Below are 21,519 nucleotides of genomic sequence, written 5' to 3' on the forward strand. Positions count from 1 at the left end.
AATAACATATGTCAGGAGCCTAGCACAGTACCTAAGACACAGCAGATGCCCAAAAAATGTTGTATCCCATCTCCATTCTCCCTGCCAAAGCTTCTGAGTGTAGTATTTAACTATGTCTTACATAAACTCAGAGATTAAAACGTGGTCATTTAAAAAAACATTTAGAAATAATTTTTAAAAAAAGTGTCTTTAAGAAATTAATAAATTTCCTATAAAAATATAAAATCATGTAAAAAGAAATATTGTGGCATACCTTCTTCATCTTTGGAACGAACCAAGCAACAACCTTCTTGGTAATAAACAAAACCACCATGTTTAACCTAATGATAAAAGAAACACACAGTTTACTTAATAATAATTTAATGAACCTTTTCATGGTCTGACTATTCAAGATGAAGAAGAAATGAGACCTCTTATAAAAAACAGACCTGTTGAAGTATATGAATGAACACATAGGAAATATAAAATGGACCATTTTTACAATACAGTTGATAAGATATGATTTTCATATGTTCATAACCACTAGAGGGGTTTTTAATACATAAATACAAGAGGCAGTAAAGAAAAGGTATAATAAAAATCTGTCCGTTCTCACAACTGTACAAAACACTTTTGCTATATTTTAGAAACATCTGATATCTGTACAATGGGAGTCAATTAACAGAAACCAAGTGGCATCTTTAAGATAATCCAAAATGATGCAGAGGAGGAAACTGTGGCTCAGACTAGCCTGAAAACCCAGTCAATAACTTTCTGAGATTCTTTCTTTTAAAATATGCTGTCACTAACAACTATACACAGTCTTGATCTTACACGAAATATTTCCTCTGCTGTGGGATGACAAGACAGACAATTTGAAATTGAGACAATGAATATTACCAAAATATGGTGTTCTTGTCTAACGCCTACATATTAAATGTAATTGACTGATATGATTTCAGTGGCTTACAACATATTTGTTATCTGCTAGTTAATTTGAATTTGGAGTTCTTTATTCTTAACCTACTATTTCCATTCTACTATGTAGGTGATTTTCACTTATTGTGGTTCTATTTTCCAATCTTATAAAAAAATTTTCAACATGCATGTTCAATTCATTTCATTTCTTTTTGTTTTTTTTTGAGATAGAGTCTCACACTGTCACCCAGGCTGGAGTGCACTGGCGCTATCTCGGCTCACCGCAACCTCCGCATCCTGGGTTCAAGTGATTCTCCTGCCTCACCCTCCCAAGCAGCTGAGACTACAGGCACCCGCCACTATGCCCGGCTAATTTTTGTATTTTTAGTAGAGATGGGGGATTTCACCATGTTGGCCAGGCTGGTCTAGAACTCCTGAACTCAGGTGATCCACCTGCCTTGACCTCCCAAAGTGCTGGGATTACAGGTGTAACTCACTGTGCCCGGCCCTCAATTCATTTCGATTGAATATTTATGACTGTGATAACCATAAAATGGTTAAACAGATGCTTGGCTTTCATGGTATTATGCTAAAGAAAAAAATTTAGAACAATCAAGTAATTTTCAAATAATAACAAAGTATGAACTAGTTTAATTGGAACTTCTCCTTAGAATTATTTAAAAATTTTTATATCAGGGCTAGGTGTGGTGGTTCACACCTATAATCTCAGCACTTTGGGAGGCTGAGGTGGGAGGGTTGCTTGAGCCCAGGAGTTCAAGATCAGCCTGGGCAAACAGTGAGATCCTGTTTCTTAAATTTACTTATAAATCAGAACTGATTGTTTGCAAAAACCAGAATTAATATATTACAGTTGAAAATTCATCTTAGTTTTGATATTTATACTTATTGAAAGATGTAAAGGATCACAATCTGTGATCACAATCTGCAAAGTCTTTGCTTTTTAAGTTTTTCAGCTTATTTTAAAGGCCAAAAGCAGTATAATCTTGATGTGGATTATGTCTCTAAACTGCAAGGTATCTTATTTGCATTTTGATTGGTAATATCAATTTTTTTTAAAAAAGACATGAGATATCTTACCTCCACATTGATGATTTCATATTCTTCTTGTGGCTGTGTTTCCAATCTTGTTCTCACTTTTTCAAATGCATCCATGTTTTCTGGAAGGGGTTTTTTGTTTTCCTGTTCCACAGGCTGACGATCCTGGAAAAAGGTTTGTTATGATCAAAAGCATTTCAAAGTAGGGGAAAATAACTTTTGCTTTTAAAGATAAGTAAGTATGTAGACCTAACATTGTAATACTTGCTCAAAAAAAGAAATAATATTAAATAATATCCATTTCACACATTTTAAATGCTCTTTCCTAGGCTCATCAATAAAATGATCTCTTTTTCATTAAAAAAATAAACAAAGAATAAAACATTTGATGGTTATACTATTATTTTAGATGAATAAGTCCTTAAGAAGCAGAAATACTAAGAAGCTCAGGAGAAATGTTCAGAAATACTACGGAAAATTCATACACAATTAAGGAGAAAATAAAATTTCATGAACTTTTACATATTTAATAGGAAAGTCAGGTAGAGAAAAAAATCGTTGGAGTTTTGTAAGTACTGAAGTACCTCCTAAAAGGAGGGAAATAACAAAGAAGAGGAAGGCATTATCATTACTAATAAATGTTCACTATTATTTTATTCACAGCCAGAATGATAAGAAATATTTTCCTACTTAACTATAATTTTTTACTTTTAAATTTTTTAAAATTTACATGGGTCTGAGAACCAAGGGATATACTTTTCTTTTCTTGTGGGAATAACTAACCCCCAAAACAGAACTGTTTATCAAATCAAAAAGTGAACTGGCTGCGTGCAGTGGCTCACACCTGTAACCCCAGCATTTTGGGAGGTCAAGAAGAATGGATCACTTGAGCCCAAGAGTTCAAGACCAGCCTGGGCAACATGGTGAGACTCTATTCTCTATAAAAAATACAAAAAAAACAAAAACAAAAACAAAAACAACCACCACCACCAGAGAGAGAGAGAAAGAATTAATGCCTAGTGAAACAGAGCTTCTTTTTCGTTTTAAGAAAAAAAGAGTATGTTCACTTTATGAAAGGAAGAACCAGGAAAAACAATAGAAAATTAGTGAACATGAGGGAGGAGATAGATGAAAGCGAAATAAGCATTCACTGTGTCTTATTGGGAGTGACTAACAAGCTAAGAACTTTATTTGACTTCTGTTAAGCAAATAATTATAATACAAATGATTATAATTTGGATAAAGCAAAACCTTAGTTTTCAAATTTAAAAAGTGTTCAATAACTCAACACTGCAATGGTTTGCCTTATTTAACCAAAATAATTCTGGCCAAGATTTTTTACTTCAGCTCTCTGCCAAAGATGACAACTGTACAGTGATTTGTGCCAGTGAGGGGGATGGAGAACTTAAGTTTTTGCTAAGGATCTCCAACAGCTGGAAAATACTTATTGCATAAATGAATGTGTCTATACTTTACCAACACTGTAGAGAATATAAACTATAAATATAGTTTATATTACAAAGAGTTTACAATCTAAAACACAAGAATAGAAAAATCACTAAATTAAATGGAAAAGAATCATTTTTACAAAGGGTTTCCTTTTTGATTTTTTTGAGACAATTATTTGAATTAGATTCAAATTAGCATTAATGGTTGCTATGACAGTTTCAATCATTTAGCTTCTACTTCCAATCACATGATTTTCTGAGTTTTTTAGAGACGGAGTATCACTATGTTGCGCAGGCTGGACTCAAACTCCTGGGCTCAAACAATCCTCCTGTCTCAGCCTCCCAAGTAGATGCGATGATAGGAGTATGCCACCTCACCCCATACAGTTAATTTTTTAAGTATTTGAAGATCAAATACTGGAAGCTTATATGTTAATTTTTCATTCATTTTTTAAAGCATTTCTACAAAAATCTATGGTTGATCTTTAAAGTGGTAAGGTATGATATCTGTATCAATAATCCCCTCATCTCACCATCAGAAGTCAGAAGATGTCTAGAATTCTATCCTGAAACTGTAACATAGCAATAGGAGCTGCCTTTGCATTTCTAGATTCAGAATTGTCTGTTCTGTAATCTCCATTAAAACTTTTGAAGTAGAGTCAGGATTATCTCTCTCTATTACCCTGCAGCTTCTAGCACATTTTAGGTCATGGAGCTGGGTTCTGTCTCTTTTAAATACTCATTCTTATTAAGAGCCATAGCCAACACAGAGCTAAAAGCAACAGAGCTGGCTCCAAAACTCATCCTCTTAACTTTACATTAAATTCAAATAAATTGAGCTTCTCTGAACCAAAATACTCTGAAAACAATACGATTTCTGAGTGCCTTAATGAAATTCAAGCAGAACTCAAAAGCTTCCTAAGTAATTCTTCCAAAGGAATTATTCCCATGGAAACTGAGATTTTATATAATATGTATAAAGTACTCCAAGTTACCTGGTTTTTTTTCTGTCCCAAGGACACCTGTTATGTGTTCTAAGCTTTCATTTCAATTTCAGCTAGCAGTATCATTAGGGTATACAGCTAAAGCCATCCATTTTAGCCAGGTATCTTAATACTTTAAATAGTCTAGTTGTTTTAAGGGCATATACTACCCAATGGAGCTGAAGTAAGGATGGCTTTACCATCAGATTTTAAGAAGGTTACAGATACAGAATCACTCCATTAGTGGTAAAAAGAAGTACTCCTTCCCATTTCCCAAGTGGCCCTCCACAAAATCATTTTAACAATGAAAACTGTTATACAAAGGAGAATAATGTGTGTTAACTTTATCATGGCAAAGATGGTGAACTCTAAAGATAGAAAAATGGTGAAGTAGAAAGACACTGGACAGCCCTTCAGTCAAGACTAATTAGCCATTAGTAAACGGCTAATTCTAAGGTGAGGGCAGGGAGAAAATACATGGTAGGTTTGGGAAATCTTCTGCCAGAAAATAAGGAAGTGCTCAAAGTTTAATGGAAACATGTCAAAAGAATACAAGTATCAACTGAAGGGGTTTTTCTGGCCACATTTTGGACAATTTGAGCAACAATAATAATAAATAATAAACAAATATATTGAAAAAACAGAAATCCACAGCAATAGAAAAACAATGCAATATGAAGCATTTCAATTTAGGAAAACAGAAAAAGAGTAAATCTGAAGGAAGTAAAAGAAAGGAAAAAAATTAATTTGTTGCAATTAAATTGATAACAAAGAAACTACAGGAATCAAATTAAGTTGGCTTTTAGAAACCTATTAAATACAAACATCACAAAATTGATTAAAAAATATGAGGAGTGAAAAAGGCATAATTACAGATATAATAGAGATTTTAAAAAATCACAATAAACTTTATGTGAATCTATTTGAAAATAAACGAAATGGGCAATTTTCCAGAAGGAAAAAATAATTACCATAACTGACTCAAGAAATAGAAAAGCTATGTAAGCCACTAACTCTTAAAGATATTAAATTGGTAATTAAGTGTCCCCTTCTTGAAAGAGACACCAAGCCCAGATGTTTTCAAAGGTAGCTTCCTTGGATCTTCAAGAAACATATAATCGTTTCACAATCTACAGAATGAGGAAAATTTTTGCAATCTATCCATCTGACAAAGGGCTAATATCCAGGATCTACAAAGAACTTAAACAAATTTACAAGAAAAAAACAAACAGCCCCATCAAAAAGTGAGCAAAGGATATGGACACACTTTTCAAAGACATTTATGCAGCCAACAAACATATGACAAAAAGCTCATCATCATTGGTCATTAAAGAAATGCAAATTGAAATTACATTGAGATACCATCTCATGCCAGTTAAGATGGCAATCATTAAAAAGTCAGGAAACAACAGATGTTGGAAAGGATGTGGAGAAACACAGAATGCTTTTACACTGTTGGTGGGAGTGTAAATTAGTTCAACCACTGTGGAAGACAATGTGGTGATTCCTCAAGGATTTAAAACCAGGAATACCATTTCACCCAGCAATCCCATTACTGGGTATATACCCAAAGGATTATAAATCATTCTGCTATAAAGACACAGGCATACGTATGCTTATTGTGCCACTGTTCACAATAGCAAAGACTTGGAACCAACCCAAATGACCATCAATAATAGACTGGATAAAGAAAATGTGGCACATATACACCATGGAATACAATGCAGCCATAAAAAAGGATGAGTTTATGTCCTTTGCAGGGACATGGATGAAGCTGTAAACCATCACTCTCAGCAAACTAAGACAAGAACAGAAAACCAAATACTACATGTTCTCACTCATTAGTGGAAGTTGAACAACAGGAACACATGGACACAGGGAGGGGAACATCGAACACTGCAGCCTGTCAGGGGGTGGGGGGCACTAGGGGAGGAATGGGGGAGTTGGGGTCTTGGGGAGGGATAGCATTAGGAGAAATACCTAATGCAGATCACAGCACACCACCATGGCATGTGTATACATAAACCTGCACATTCTGCACATGTACTCCAGAACTTAAAAGTATAATAATAAAAAATAGTAAAAGAGATAAAACTACTCATTTTAACAGGCTAATATAAACTTGGCATCAAAATTAGACAATGATAATATAAGACAATTTAAAAATCAATCTTATTCTAGAGTAAAAGGTGATAAAATAAATTTTAAAAAGCACAAAATAAAAACACTAGTAGTAATACTAGTAAAATTTTATGTGACCAAGTAGGATTTTTTCCTAAGAACGAAAGGATGGTCCAACATCAGAAAAAAAAGTCTATCAATGTAATCTAACACAAATAAAGAAGATAAATCTTAGAGCCATTTCAATAAATGCAGGGGGAAAAAACTAATCACCATGCTTTAAAAAATGATAAAACCTTAAATTACGAATAGAGAGGAACTTCCTTGACTTAATAATTTGTCAGTTATCTTACACAGAAATATACTAAATCTGTAATTAAAATACCTGAAATTCATTCATATTAGCATACACTGTATTTAGCAACCATGAAACACCAATGAGATTTCCAAAATTTTAGTTATATTCATTTAAAATAACTAACCGTATTTGCTATTAACTCATTGTTTTTTAAAAACTATTGTTAAATGAAGGAAAATTCTTTCTTTCATCTTCTGCTTCCAGTTCTTCTCCTTATCCTCTTCTCTAGAGCCCAGACTTTTGCCCTTCTTATGCCACTGGCTGCTCCTGTCAAGGTCACTGAATGGCCACCATATTGCAAGGTGCAAAAGTTAATTTTCAGTATTCATATTACTTGACCTAACAGCATCATGATACAGTAATCACTTCCTCCTCGTAAAAATACTTTACTTGGCTTCTAGGACACCTCATTCTCCTTGTTTTCCTTTTATTTCACTGGCCTTTGCTTCTCAGTCTCTTTAGCTGGTTTGTTTCCCTCTTGTTGCCCAGGCTGGAGTGCAATGGCACGATCTCGACTCACTGCAAACCCCGCCTCTGGGGTTCAAGTGATTCTCCTGCCTCAGCCTCTTGAGTTGCTGGGATTTATAAGTGCTCACCACCAAGGTCGGCTATTTTTTTTGTATTTTTAGTAGAGACGGGGTTTCACCACATTGGCCAGGCTAGTCTCAAACTCCTGACCTCGTTATCTGCCCACCTTGGCCTCCCAAAGTAGTAGGATTACAGGCGTGGGCCACCGTGCCTGGCATCTCCCTGGCTTTTTAACATTGGCAGGGCTCAGTTCCTGGGCTACTTCTCTTCTTTAGTGTCTGCCCTAGATCTCATCCAGTCATGCCCTTAAATATTATTTATATGCTGAGGACTTCCAAATTTATAGCTGTAGCCTGAACAACCCTGAACAAGTTGAACTTGTATGTCCAACTGACTACCCAACATTTCTACTGTATGTCTAACATGCCAAAAAATGTCTAAATCTGAACTTTCAATCTCCCCATATATCCCCTGCCCTATTAAAAACAAAACAAAAAAACCTCATTTTCCAAGCAATCTTTCCTATTTACATAAATGACAAATCTGTACCCCCAGCTACTCAGGCTTAAAAGCATTAGAGTTGGTTTTGTCTTTTTCTTTTGCCACAAACAAGTGGTCTGCCAAATCCTGTCAATTCTGTTTTCAAGATACCTAGAATCTGACCACTTCTCATACTTGGATTGGACACCAGGCTAGTACGATCATTATTTCTCCCTTGGATTACTGCAAAACCTCAAGGGCTTTCTCTGCTTCTGCACTTGCCTTCCAGTCTATTTTCAACAAAGAAGCTTGTGTGAGTCTAAAGTCAAATTATGTTACTCTACTCAAAATCCTCCAATGGTTTCCCATCTTGCTCAAGAGGAAAAGCAAAAATCCTTACAATGGTCTATAAAGTCCTGAAGAATCTTGTCCCATTACATTGATGACCTCATCTACTACTACACACCAAGTCCACTTATTCCAGTTAATCCATACTTGATGTTTCTTGATCATATAAAGCTTGCTCCCATATCAGTTTCTTAGAACTTGGGCCCTATGCCCAAATACTTCCTTAAAGCCGTTGCTCAAACGTCAACTTCTAAGTTAGGCCTTTCCTAATAACCGTTTGACTAAAATAACATCCCTCCCTATCCCCACACTGCCTATTCACATCTTCCCTTTTTTTTCTTCACTATACCTATCACTTCTGACATACTCTGTATTACGTTCATGTTCTTTTTTTTTCCCCGAGAGATGAGGTCTCACTTGTGTCATGTTGGTTGGAGTGCAGCGGCATAATCTCAGCTCATTGCAACCTCTGCCTCCTGGGCTCAAACAATCGATCCTGGACCTCGGCCTCTTAAGTAGCTGGGACTATGGGTGCCATCATGCCCAGCTAATTTTTGCATTTTTTGTAAAAACAGGGTTTTGCCATGTTTCCCAGGCTGTTCTTCAATTCCTGGTCTCAAGCAATTAGCCCACCTCAGCCTCCCAAAGTGTTGGGATTACAGGCATGACCCATTGCACCTAGGCTTGTTCATGTAATTCTTTATTCTTTCTCTCCTTCCTGCTCAAGTACGATGGTAAGCTTCAAAAAGGCAGAGATTTTTATTTTGCTCAGTGCTATGTCCCCAGTGCCTAGAATGGTGCATAGCAGGTATTCAACAAATATTTGTAGAGTTGAATAAAATTCAGATAGCACAAAACATAAAATGAAAAAACATATTTAATGAAAGCTAACATAAAGTGAAAAGAATATTAATAGGAAAAGCATGGAGAAGATAAATACAGCACATGTAAAAGACAAAACACCTGTAAAGAAATCTTAGGAATCAGTAAGAAAAGGATAAGCAATTAAAAGAAGGTCAAAAGACAAAAATAGGTATTCAAGAAGAAAATCCAATAGGATCAATAAATTTAAGAAAAGATGCTCACTGGCCAGCAGTGGCAGCTCATGCCTATAATCCCAGCACTTTGGGAGACTGAGGCAGGAGGATCACTTGAGCCCAGGAGCTTGAGGCCAGCCTGGGTAACATAGCAAGACTCTGTCTCTATTAAAAAAAAAAAAAAGTTTTGTATTTTGGAGCATTTCAGATTTTGGATTAAGGATGCTCTACCTGTACCACAAGATATTGAAAAAGAAAGGTACTTTGAATTGGGCTACCTTAGGTCTATTTCTGACTCTACTAGTTTTCTCACTTAACCTTTTGCTTTGTGGCTTTAGTTTCTTCATTTGTTTAGAAAGAATTCACACACTTCCTGATTTTAAAACTTATTAAAGGCCAGGCGTGGTAGCTCACACCTACAATCCCAGCACTTTGGGAGGTTGAGAAAGGCAGATCACCTTGAGCTCAGGAGTTTGAGAACAGTCTGACCAACATGGTGAAATCCTATCTCTACTAAAAATAAAAACAAAAAACAGCTAGGCATGGTGGTGGGCACCTGTAATCCCAGCTACTTGGGGGGCATTGGCAGCAAAATTGCTTGAACCTGGGAGGCAGAGGTTGCAGTGAGCCGAGATGGTACCACTGTACTCCAGCCTGGGCAACAGAGCAAGACTCTGTCTCAAAAACAAAAACAAAAACAACTTATTACAAAGCTATAATAATTAAATGTGTAGTACTGCCACAAGGACAGATATATAAAAAAATGAGATAAAAGTGAGAGTCCAGAAATAAACCATTGAATTTATGGTCAGTTGATTTTTAGAAAGGATGCCAAGACAATTCGATGGAAAAAGAAGAGTCTTTTCAACAAATGTTGCTGAGATCACGGATACCCACAAGCAAAGGAATAAAGCTGTACCCCAATCCCTTACACCATAAATAAAATGAATTCAAAATGGATCATGGGGCTGGGCATGGAGGCTCACGCATGTAATCCCAGCACTCTGGGAGGCTGAGGCAGGAAGATTACTTGAGCTTAGGAGTTCAAGACCAGTCCACACAACAAAGTGAGATCCTGTCTCCACAAAAAAATCAAATTATTAGCTGGGCATGGTTGTGGTTCCAGCTACTTCGGAGGTGAGGCAGCAAGACAGCTTGAGCCCAGGAGGTAGAGGCTACAGTGAGCCATGTTTGTGCCTCTGCACTCTAGCCTGAGCAACAGAGTGAGAGGCTGTCTCAAAAAAAAAAAAAAAAAAAGAAAGAAAGAAAAAGAAAAGATAAGTATCAAAGATCTGAGAAAGAGTACAGATGGGATAATTTCTGGGGTATGTTTTCTAGCAATAAAATTTATGGTTATATGAAAATAAAAAATGCATTCATTTAACTATTCATTCTATAAACGCTGCTTATCTATGATGTGACAGTCATTATGCTACGTGCTGGCAAGATATACATTATAAAATTCTTATCTTTAAGGATCTCCCAATCTAATGGGGAGACAGAAAAAGTTTAAAATGATGTAGTAATAGCAGAGAAGTAAATATAGTGATATAACTCTTATGGCTTAAACTGCTACCTATATGTAACAACTCTCCCCAGATTCCAGACTCATATATCCAACTGCTACTGAAATATCCACTTTATTAGTGAGTTATATTTATCCTTTTTTTTTTGTTTTGAAATGGAGTCTCGTTTCCATCACGCAGGCTGGAGTACAGTGGCACAATCTTGGCTCACTGTAATCTCCACCTCCTGGGTTCAAGTGATTCTTCTTCCTCAGCCTCTCAAGTAGCTGGGATTACAGGCATGTACCACCATGCCTGGCTAATTATTTTCGTATTTTTAGTAGAGACAGGGGTTCCACCATGTTGGTCAGGCTGGTCTCCAACTGCTGACCTCAGGTGATCCACCTGCCTCAGCATCCCAAAGTGCTAGGATTAAAGGCATGAGGCACTGTGCCTGGCCTTTTTCATTCTTAAGATCTGAGTATCAGTAAGGTTACATACATGACTGTGAAGTAAGTCCCTCTAAAACATAAAGATAAACCAGATGTGTTTTAGAATTTTGAGATTTTGGAATGTTAACTTGGTACTTTATCTCAGTTTACAGGGGAACAACACTCTGTAATCAAATGCAGTAACATTTTAGAGCTTTTAAAAAGATCTACTAATTGGGATAAAGATCACAATAGCTTTGAGTCAGTTTAGGTCAGGTTTTGCCCATTCTCTTAGAATCCAAAGAGATGAGGAATTATCTATCACCAAGCTCTGTAGTCTTCCATTAAGATGTCTCAAATAAAATACAATCAGGGCCAGGTGCAGTGGCCAATGCCTGTAACTCCAGCACTTTGAGAGACCAAGGCAGGCACTGGAGGCCAGGGTTTCCAGACCAGCCTAGCCAACATGGGGAAACCCTGTCTGTACTAAAAATAGGAAAAAATTAGCTGAGCGTGGTGGCACACGCCTATAATCCCAGCTATTCAGGAGGCTGAGGCATGAGAATCGCTTGAACCTGGGAGGCAGAGGTTGCAGTGAGCCAAGACTGTGCCACTGCACTACAGCCTAGGTGACAGAGTGAGGCACTGTCTCCAAAAGAAAAAAAAGAAAACACCCTGTAAAGACTCTCATCTTCACTCATTTGAGTTGCTGACAAGACTTCCTACTTTCAATCTATTCTCTGTTCTGTCAGAGTGATTCTTCTAAAATGCCAATCTGATTGCACCTACATTTTCGAATAACATTCTATTGCTTAAAAGGATGCAACTCAAACTTTTAGATATACAAAACTACCTATATATGATCCTGCCCTATTTGCCTCTTTTGGTTCATCTTTGACCAGGTTATTTATTTACTTATTTATTACTGTGGAGACAGAGTCTCATTCTGTCACCTACTAGAGTGCCGTGGTGCGATATTGGCTCACTGCAACCTCTGCCCGCAGGGTTCAAGCGAATTTTCCTGCCTCAGCCTCCCAGATAGCTGGAGTTACAAGCACATACCACGAGGCCTGGCTAATTTTTATATTTTAGTAGAGACGGGGTTTCACCATGTTGGCTAAGCTGGTCTCGAATTCCTGACCTCAAATGATCCACCCGCCTTGGCCTCTCAAAGTGCTGGACCACGCCCAGCTATCTTTGACCATTTTGGCTCTTCTAATTGTAGTTCTCCTCAATTCTGAGCTTTTACACATGTTGCTCCCTCTGCCTAGTTTCTGTCCTTCTTACACGTTACCTCCTAAGAAGGGGAATTCTGCCATAGTAACCAAAGTAACTTCTCAGGGGGTAACATTCAATCAAGACCTAAAGTAGGTGAAGGAACTAATCAAGTAGTGGTGAACAGGATTAAGGAATAGTACATAGAGGTCCTAAGATGGATGGGAAAGAGTCATGTTCTTCAATCTGGGAGATGACCACTGAAGCCTACCCAAAGGGGGAAAAGGCAGGAAATGAGACAGGGGTGAGATCTTGCATGGCCTTAGGAGACATAATTAGGAGACTGAGTTTTATGTTTCTGTAATAAGTTTGGGAAGGTTTTGATTTGGGAAGTGACATGATTTCATTTATATCTTAAGATCATTTTTCTGATGATGTGTAAAATGGGCTGGAAAGGAACAAGAGGGAAAGCCAAGAGCCTGGTTAGGAGTCTTTACCAGTGGCCCAGGTAGAGGATAACTAGAGTGATGATGGTGGAAAGATATGGACAGGTTCAATATATATTCCGGAGGTTAATGTGTTTCTGAAAACATGTTAAATATGATGGTATACATAATTTGGGGTGTATAAACACTGTATTAGGTTAAATTAGGCCATCAAATTAATGATTTACTGAATATGAATTATTTGGATGAAACAAATTGATTAAACTAAAACAAGTAATAGAGTTGGTGGTATGGAGACACGGCAAAGATCACAAAGCTGGTTAGGAATACACTGTTAACGGATATGACGGCAGGATAAGGAAATAATAAAAAATCTTTTCCAGTGTTCTAGCTTGAACAAATGAATACACAGCAATGAAATAAAGAAGAGCTGAGTTGGGGCTGGAGAAGTGAAGTTCAATTATAAGTAGTTTGTTTGGGAAGACAGTGAAATGTCCACCTGGAGACTGTTAGTTAAGCAGCAAAATACTGTGTAGCTCAGAAGGAATTCTGGGGATGACGACAGTAGTTGCTATGTTCCTTCAATCCATGGGCATGGATAAGATTACTGAGGAAGAAATTAAAGAGAGAAAAAGGAACAGGACCAAGTCCTGAGAAACCTCTAAATTTAGAGGTCAAATGGAAGAAAAGTTTGAAAAGCAGACTGAGGATAATAAGCTTCTAAGGTAAGAGAAAAACGAGAAAAAAGTGGAGTCATAAAGCCCAAGAAGAAGAAGACTCTTTCCAAGGAGGAAATGGTCATATATGTCCAATCTGCTAAGAGGGCTTATTCAAGAGGACGACAGGAAAACCACCTCTGGGTTAAAATATGTAACACCCTGGGGTGACAGTGACACAGGTTTTAAGGAAGGAGTGGAAGCCAGACCCAAACAGGTTAAAGAATAAATGGAATGTGACTAACAATGAAGTTGTACCTATAAGGTAGTCCCACTCTACGAATTATTATAAAAAAATTGTTGAGACTACCATTTTTTTTTCTTTCTGGCATTTCTGAGTTTTCCTTTATAGTTTTTCTTTCCTCCTTCTTTCATGACAATGTTTTGAAGTTATTAGTTATAACCAGTGGTTCTTACAAGTCACAGATCATAGTGAAATCACAGATCATGGTGAAGAAGCTATCTGTCAACCAATCTATTTAAGAGCTTTTCAACCAGAAGAAGCTGATTTAAAAAAAAAAAAAGTTACAAAAAAAAAGAAAAAGAAAAAGAAAAAAGACACTATTGCAGGAGCTGCTAATCTGTATTGCAGAAATAGGCAAATGACATGTTTATCCAAAGGATTTAGTCTTCTCTCTTTAATTATTCATTTCCTTTTTGTATCTTCTTCAAATTATCACTATTAAAGATTTTGGGATTTTTTTTTTTTTTTGGTGGCAGAGTCTTAGTTTGTCGTCCAGGCCGGAGGGCAGTGGCATGATCTTGGCTCACTGCAAACTCTGCCTCCCGGGTTAAAGGGATTCTCCTGCCTCAGCCTCCTGAGTAGCTGGGATTATAGGCACACACCACCACACACAGTTAATTTTTGTATTTTTACTGGAGACGGGGTTTCATCATGTTGGTCAGGCTGGTTTTGAACTCCTGACCCAGTGATCGGTCCACTTCAGCCTCCCAAAGTGCTGGGATTACAGGCATGAGCCACTGCGCCTGCCTGGGAATTATTTTTGTAGGCAGGGCAGAGCAGGATGATGTGGAAGATAAATGTGACATCTGGATGGATACTGGCCTTTGAATATCACTAGCCGGTTTGCAAGTATAATGGAATAAGTTCATCTTGCCATCTGGCTAATGTAAAATGGAAAGCTAAGGGACCTGCCATTAAGAACTGTAGAACTGAATGAATTCAATAAGGTTTAGATTAACAACACTTGATCACCAAACATTTCCGGTTTCTAAATACAGGTCCACTGTTAGTCAAGCTATGAGTTTCAGAATTACCTGATAAACTTTAAAAAACAGATGCAGGGCCGGGCGCAGTAGCTCACACCTGTAATCCCAGCACTTTGGGAGGCCAAGGTCGGTGGATCTCCTGAAGTCAGGAGTTCAAGACCAGTCTGACCAACATGGTGAAACCTCATCTTTACTAAAAAATACAAAAAAAAAAAAAAAATTAGCTGGGCATGGTGGCAGGCGCCTATAATTCCAGCTACTTGGGAAGCTGAGGCAGGAGAACTGCTTGACCCTGGGAGGTGGAGGTTGCAGTGAGCCACGATGGCACCATTGCACTCCAGCCTGGGTGACAGAGCAGGACTCCATCTCAGAAAAAACCAACTATTAAAAAAAAACAAAAAACCCCAAAACAAATAAAAACAGATCTGTAGGCCACAACCACAGAGATGTTCATTATACAACAGATGTGGGGTGAGATCCAGGAATCCACATTTCTAAAAAGCTCTCCAGGATTTCTGATATACAGCTAGGCTGCAGAAGTTGATACTGAAGAGTCCCCAAACTTATAGGCAATAATTTGTTGCTAAGGTACAAGAGAGAAGTACAGAATCATGAAATTTTAGCACTTGGAAGACTTTTTAGAGAATGACAAGTTGAAACTCCCCCTTTTTTTTTTTTTTTGAAACAGGGTATCCCTTTGTCACCCAGGCTGAAGTGCAGTGGCACAATCTTGGCTCACTGCAGCCTCATCCTCCCAGGCTCAAGCAATTCTCACACCTCAGCCTTCCAACTAGCTGGGACTACAGGTGTGCGCCACACTCAGCTAATTTTTCGTCTTTTTGGTAGAGATGGGGTTGTGCCATGTTGCCAAGGCTGGTTTCAAATTCCTGAGCTCAGGGATCTGCTTGTCCTGGCATCCCAAAGTTCTGTGATTACAGGCATGAGCCACCGTCCCTGGTCAGAACTCCCTGTTTTTTTCAGTCAGGAAAATCAGGAGTCCTGATGAGTTCACAGTCACACCAATTGTGGTTAGATATTTGGCCTTCTAGCATCCCCATTACACATACTACTTTGTTTCTTAGTTAACTTATATAGGTAATGGTTTTTACTTTAAGCGGATATATTTTAATTTACCTTAAAGCATTAACTACTTTTTCTACTTTATTGCACCCCATAAAAGTGGACATAGTTGGAACTCAGTGGATGCTTGCTGAAGAAAGAAAATGTGCATTCTTGTCTACAGGTGTTTTCACAGCTGCAGGAGTATCTTTTAAAGCTTCCCCAGGTCTCAGTCATCAAAAAAGATAAAGACCATGGCTTTTTTATCACATCATTTCTCACAGAGGGAATGACTGATACATGACATGTGAAAGCAGGATTGCTTTCTTAGGTAAAGGAATTACTACAAGTTATTAATACTTGGAGTCACTGAGTCAGGTTAAAGTTTCCAGGGGAAATCTATAAAAGAGAAGATTTTTACATTTATAGATTCCCACTGGAAATCTGTAAGTTTATAAACTTACAGATTTCCAGTGGGAATCTATAAATGAGAACTCAAAAGTTGCCTCAGGGACAAATGGAGGGAAAAAAATAGTCAACCTTCTGTTTAGAATGTGAGCTAACATCACAGCTGTTACTCTGATGGTAATTCCTGCCTACTATTTATAAACTAAGAGTTAAGACAAAGTATGAGATCACAAAATGTTCTAAATACCATGCAAAATAAAATGACCTAAAGGTCCAAAATTTAGTTCAATAGGTGAAAAACTATCTTTCTAAAGTAGGAAAGAGGTACAAAAAAACCCACAAAAATGAAATAAATGGAAGATATAAAAAATTTCTAAATGAGTAAATAAAGAATCGAAATACTAAACTAAAGCAAGACACTATGAAAAGGAAAACAATTTCAAAGACAAACATAGAAAGTCTAGGAAGACTAGGAGGCTAAGATATAAAAAGTTAAAAGCAGAAGAGACACACACACGACGCCCAAATAGGTTATCAGCTAAGGACAAAAACTGAACAAAAATTAGAAAGAGTAAAATTAGATTAAAAAGATACTTTCCAAAATGAGAAGAATCTGCCCAAGTGTCCATCAATAGAAGAATGAATAAACAAAATGTGGCTTATACATACAATGGAATATTATTCAGCTATAAAAAAATGAAGTTATGATACATACTTCAACACAGATGAACTTTGAAAACATCATGCTAAGCCCCTAAATTGCATACTTTAAAATGGATAAAGTGGAAAACTTTGTTACACATGTTTTACCCAAAGAAAGGAGAAAGCCAAAACAGACTAAAAATCAGTAAGCAACAAAACCAGAAAAATATTAAAATAAAAAATAAAATATTAAGATCATAAATATGTGAAACTCTTCCAAGAATACTACCCCCAAATGTCATTAAGGAACCTAAGAAGTCAAAGGTATGAGAGGGATGTCAAAGCAGCAGCAGCACAAATAGACAATTTAATTTCAAGTAAGTAGGATGACCATATAATTTACCATCCTAACCAGGACACTTTTTGAGAGGAAAGGGGACACTATTAATAAGTACACAGGGACAACAGGTGTAGACTGGGGCTGTCCCAGGCAAAAGCGGATACGTGGTCAGTCTCTACATAAGGGCAATCAGGTTCTCAAGGTTGAGTTCATGCCCACAGCTTGGGGTCTTGCCAGAAGTGCAATAGTCTGACAGTGCCTTTCCGAATGACTCAGGTGGTCAAAAATGCACGACTGTTTTTCATTTTTTTTACAGAGAAATAAAACACAATTCATAGCCTTTACCGAAGTTTACTGATTCGAGATTCATAAAACAATTGTTATTAGCATATTATATTTTATTAAGAGCTGTAATTTAGTATTCTAGGAATTTTAGAAGGCTGAATTATACTTTGAAATGCACTGGCAGGCATACTAAGGAAGTCCTGAGGTGAATCATTTTTTATAAACCTACATTTTTCTATATTGCATTAGAGCCCTATAAATATATGTGTATCTTCTTTTTTTTTTTTTTTGATGGAGTCTCCCTCTGTTGCCCGGGCTGGAGTGCAGTGGCACAATCTCCACTCACTGCAACCTCTGCCTCCTGGGTTCAAGAGCTTCTCCTCCCTCAGCCTCCCAAGTAGCTGGGATTACAGGCGGTGCCACAAAGCCCGGCTAATTTCTGTATTTTTAGTAGAGACGGGGTTTCATCATGCCATGTTGGCCCAGGCTGGTCTCGAACTCCTGACTTCAGGTGATCTGCTTGCCTTCAGGTATCTGCTTGCATATACTCTTTTTATATTTATATTTGACAGGAGAGAATTGAGACTTGAAAATTTGAAAAATCAAGTTAGAATTACTGAGAAAATCAGTAGCTCTGACATTGTACCCATTCTTTATTTTTAAACTAAAATTAATCTTAATGACCTACAAATAGGTTAACTTAAACAGTCCATACCTTACATGAGAAGCTCCGACTTGGGATGTTTCTTGCTAACTCTGATATCTTGGGTTTATTCTGAAGATACTTGGTTAGGTGATATTTTTTCAATTTTATTCTATTGTAATAATGATCAGCGAAGTTACAGTGATTCAAAGGCTGTTTCTGCATGCGTTTTCCCAGGTGAGGAACACTATACTTCAAAACTTGGAGAAATAATTTGGTCTTCTGCTGCATGATATCAAAGTCCCTGGTTTATGCTCCCTTTGGGGCTGGCAGCACACAAGTGATTTTATAGGTATGATTACAGAGTAGTGGGTTCTCAGAGTATCTAAGATCAGCAGTTCTCATCCCTCCATTTCAGGGCCATGCCCGGCTTAGGTTACGAATAACTTCAGACAGCTGATAACTTAGGCTAACTAAATCTAAAAACTTGTTTAAGTTAAAGTTTCATTCAAATCATACTTCTTGGCAGATGTGACTTAAATGTCTCACTTGTAAAGTCAGTCCTATCAGGTTCAAACTATGCAGCACTGATTCTGGCACACAAAGGGGCAAACTAAAACAAAAAACAAGAAACAAAAAACAAAATAAAAATTTGCAAATAAGTATATAGACTTAATGGGATAGCTCTGGAACTCAAGGCTGTAAAAGGCAAAATGCCTTTGGTCGTACACAATTACAAACATGTGGGGATAAACTAGAAAAGCCTAATTATTTAATAAAGGTGGGGAGGAAAGACCAATTATTGTTGAGTGTTGACTAAGTGCCAGGTGCTTTTATCTTCTTTGTCTAACTTAAATTTTATATGGACTTGACAAAGCATTTATCACAATGCTCATTTTACAGGTTGCCAAACTGTGGCTGTGCGAGGTTTTAAGCAATTGTCCCAGGTCACTTGGACAGTAAGTTGTAGAGTAAAAAACCCAATTTGGTTTGGCTCCAAATATTGGACATAATCAACTATGGATTTTTAACGTTAAAAAGGTATTTAGCACTTTAATTAAAAACAGCAAAAAACCCCTGCAAGATGCACAAATCAACGTGAGGTCATCTCTGGTTTGTCAGGAGGTAGCTTTTATTAACCTTGAGAGCTAATAAGCAGTTGAGAGTCAGAGACACCTGGGTTGAGGTTTTAGCCCCCCCCCTACACTTAACTGTGTTCCTAGGCCTGTTTCTTCATGTGGAAAAATGAAATGACACCATTTACCTTGCAGGGTTGCTGTTGTAAAAATAAAATGAGAATTTATGTTAAGACCATACACTGCCTGGCACGTAGTAACCACTCAATAAATGGCAGTTGCTATTATTTACGACAGGAATAATCTAGGTATGTTGCACACTGCTGAACGTGATCATGGATGTCTTCCACAAAACGCCCCCGGTATCAAAGGTAGAATGCTGCGTCAAATTTACCATAACTCAGATTCGCTATGACGCCCCCGCCCCCCTTAATCCCTTTCCATGTCGCAGCAAAATAATGGGCGACTGGGGATAGGGGAGCAATAGCCGACACTAGTAAAAAAGGAAAAAAAAGAAGGACCCGAATAACAAAGGCCTGCGAAGGCCCTACATCTCCGTGTCTCCACAGCCTTTATCCATCCATCTTTCACACTAAAGAAGACAGTATGCATGGCTAGGATGGGGGTGGGGTAGATAAATGTGTGTTCCCGGGAGAACCTATTCGTTTTCCCCGTGCAACTCTCCATCCCAGGGTTGAGCGATTTGAATGCAACAGGGAGAGGGACCAGGTGACAGGCACGCAGTGCTGGTACATGAGTCAAAAAGCGAGGACCTGGAACTGAGGGGTGGGTGGCTGGGTTGGGGGAGGAAGGGGAGAAGGGAAGAGACCAGCACACCCTCCATACATACGCAAATTGAGTGAGTCCGCCTCTGGACACAAACCAGTGAAGGCAGGCCGGAGAACCTGAAGCTCTCAGTTAAGAGCAGGTGTCACCGCAGCAGGAACGTCCAGCCGAAGTCTGCGCTCCGCAGCCCACACAACGACAACCTACCCAGAGGCGCCCAGAGCTGGTTTGCAGCACGCCGATCTACGTAACCCCAATCTAGCACGAGCAACAGGCAGGTTTCGCCATCTTTGTTGTGGTCACGGATTTTTTTCTTGGCTTCCTGGGTTCTTTAGTCTCCAAAGATAAAAGACTCTTGGCTCTTTGCTAGTTTTCTGAGCTCGAGATGAAGCAGGGAAGGCTAAGACAGTGAGGGACAGCGTTCCGGTAGCCCTGCCACAGCTCTCTCACCCTCTGGCCCGCCCTCACTCAAGATGGCTACCAGCAAAATGGTGCAATGACGTGACAGCGCTGCCCTGGTTGCCAAGGAGACGCGAGTACCGGAAATGCGGAATTCGGGGAGGGCTCGCACGCCTGGGCTGATAGAAGTGGGGGTGGGGTGGGGCGAGCGTCACAGGTCCTGACAGGGAAGAAGTTGGCAGGTCCTGGCAGGGGACGAGCAGCGGTGGGGGCACCTCCGGGTATGGAAGGCTCCAGTGAGATGGAGTCGCGAGTTGCAGACACGGGGGCCGACGAGACTGCGCGAGCAGCGGGCGAGGATCCGGCAATTGGCTGCACCGCTCGGGGGTCCGTAGTCTCGGCGCCCCTGGGAGCCGCCCGGTGGAAGCTCCTGCGGCAGGTAAGGGACAACCCGCTCGCCTCACCTTTGCTTCTGGTCACTTCCCTCTCTGGTTCCCGGCGCGCGACCGGTCGCTGCTCTTTCTCCTTGGCAGCTCTGGGAGTTCCTTCTCAGTTTGCCGGGAGCCACCTGCGAAGCGCCCCCTCGCTTCCCCGAATCGTCCCGCCAAGAGGAGGAATCTTGTGAGGTTGAGTGAGGAAGGGGACAGCCAAGGCTGAGCTGCTGGGAAACTCAGATCCAAGTAGAAGAATCCCTTCTATAGACATTTACTTGCATCTGGGGGACTTTTCGCCTTCTCACCTGTCGCTGGTGCGCCCGCCGCTCCCCACTGCTCTTTTCTTCTGTTTTGCCTCCTTCCCCAGCTCTCTTCTAGATTCGTAACTTCCAGGCTGGTTCTCGTTACGCATGTTCGTCTGCACCTTCTTTTGCCCAGCTTGGTTGACTGTGCAGGGACTGAGACACCGCACGCGTTCCCTCGGCTGCTTCCGTCCAGCGGAGCGTGCAGGGAGTAGGAAGAGCTGCCCGCCTCTCTCACCGAGGTCTGAAAGTTAAATGGTTATCTTGTAGTTTGAAGTGATCAGCAAGATGCTCCGCGTACAAGACGGGCTAGTCAGAGTGTGTTCGTTTGTTGAATGACGGTATC

General features: G+C 39.1%; 2 protein-coding genes across 6 annotated transcripts in view; one reads left to right on the top strand and one right to left on the bottom strand.

Moving 5' to 3' along the window:
- Positions 1 to 20,366, bottom strand: part of PREPL (prolyl endopeptidase like) — a 48,535-nt gene extending 28,169 nt beyond the window's left edge. For 2 of the 5 annotated variants that reach the window (XM_010337462.3, XM_010337461.3), the window contains exons 1-4: positions 20,103 to 20,239; positions 18,249 to 18,789; positions 1,996 to 2,118; positions 254 to 320 (exon numbers count right to left, since the gene is read on the bottom strand). In XM_010337462.3, coding sequence (XP_010335764.1) covers positions 254 to 320; positions 1,996 to 2,118; positions 18,249 to 18,467 — 409 coding nt within the window. In that variant the 5' untranslated portion in view covers positions 18,468 to 18,789; positions 20,103 to 20,239. The other 3 variants (XM_074396712.1, XM_074396704.1, XM_010337463.3) reach the window with 3 other exon arrangements.
- A 282-nt stretch (positions 20,367 to 20,648) lies between these two features.
- Positions 20,649 to 21,519, top strand: part of CAMKMT (calmodulin-lysine N-methyltransferase) — a 405,821-nt gene continuing 404,950 nt past the window's right edge. Inside the window, exon 1 of the mRNA XM_003926755.4 lies at positions 20,649 to 20,876. Within this exon, the coding sequence (XP_003926804.2) occupies positions 20,721 to 20,876 (156 nt within the window). The 5' untranslated portion in view covers positions 20,649 to 20,720. The remainder of the gene's footprint in view (positions 20,877 to 21,519) is intronic.

Source organism: Saimiri boliviensis, chromosome 1 (assembly GCF_048565385.1).
Source record: "Saimiri boliviensis isolate mSaiBol1 chromosome 1, mSaiBol1.pri, whole genome shotgun sequence".
Lineage (NCBI taxonomy): Eukaryota > Metazoa > Chordata > Mammalia > Primates > Cebidae > Saimiri > Saimiri boliviensis.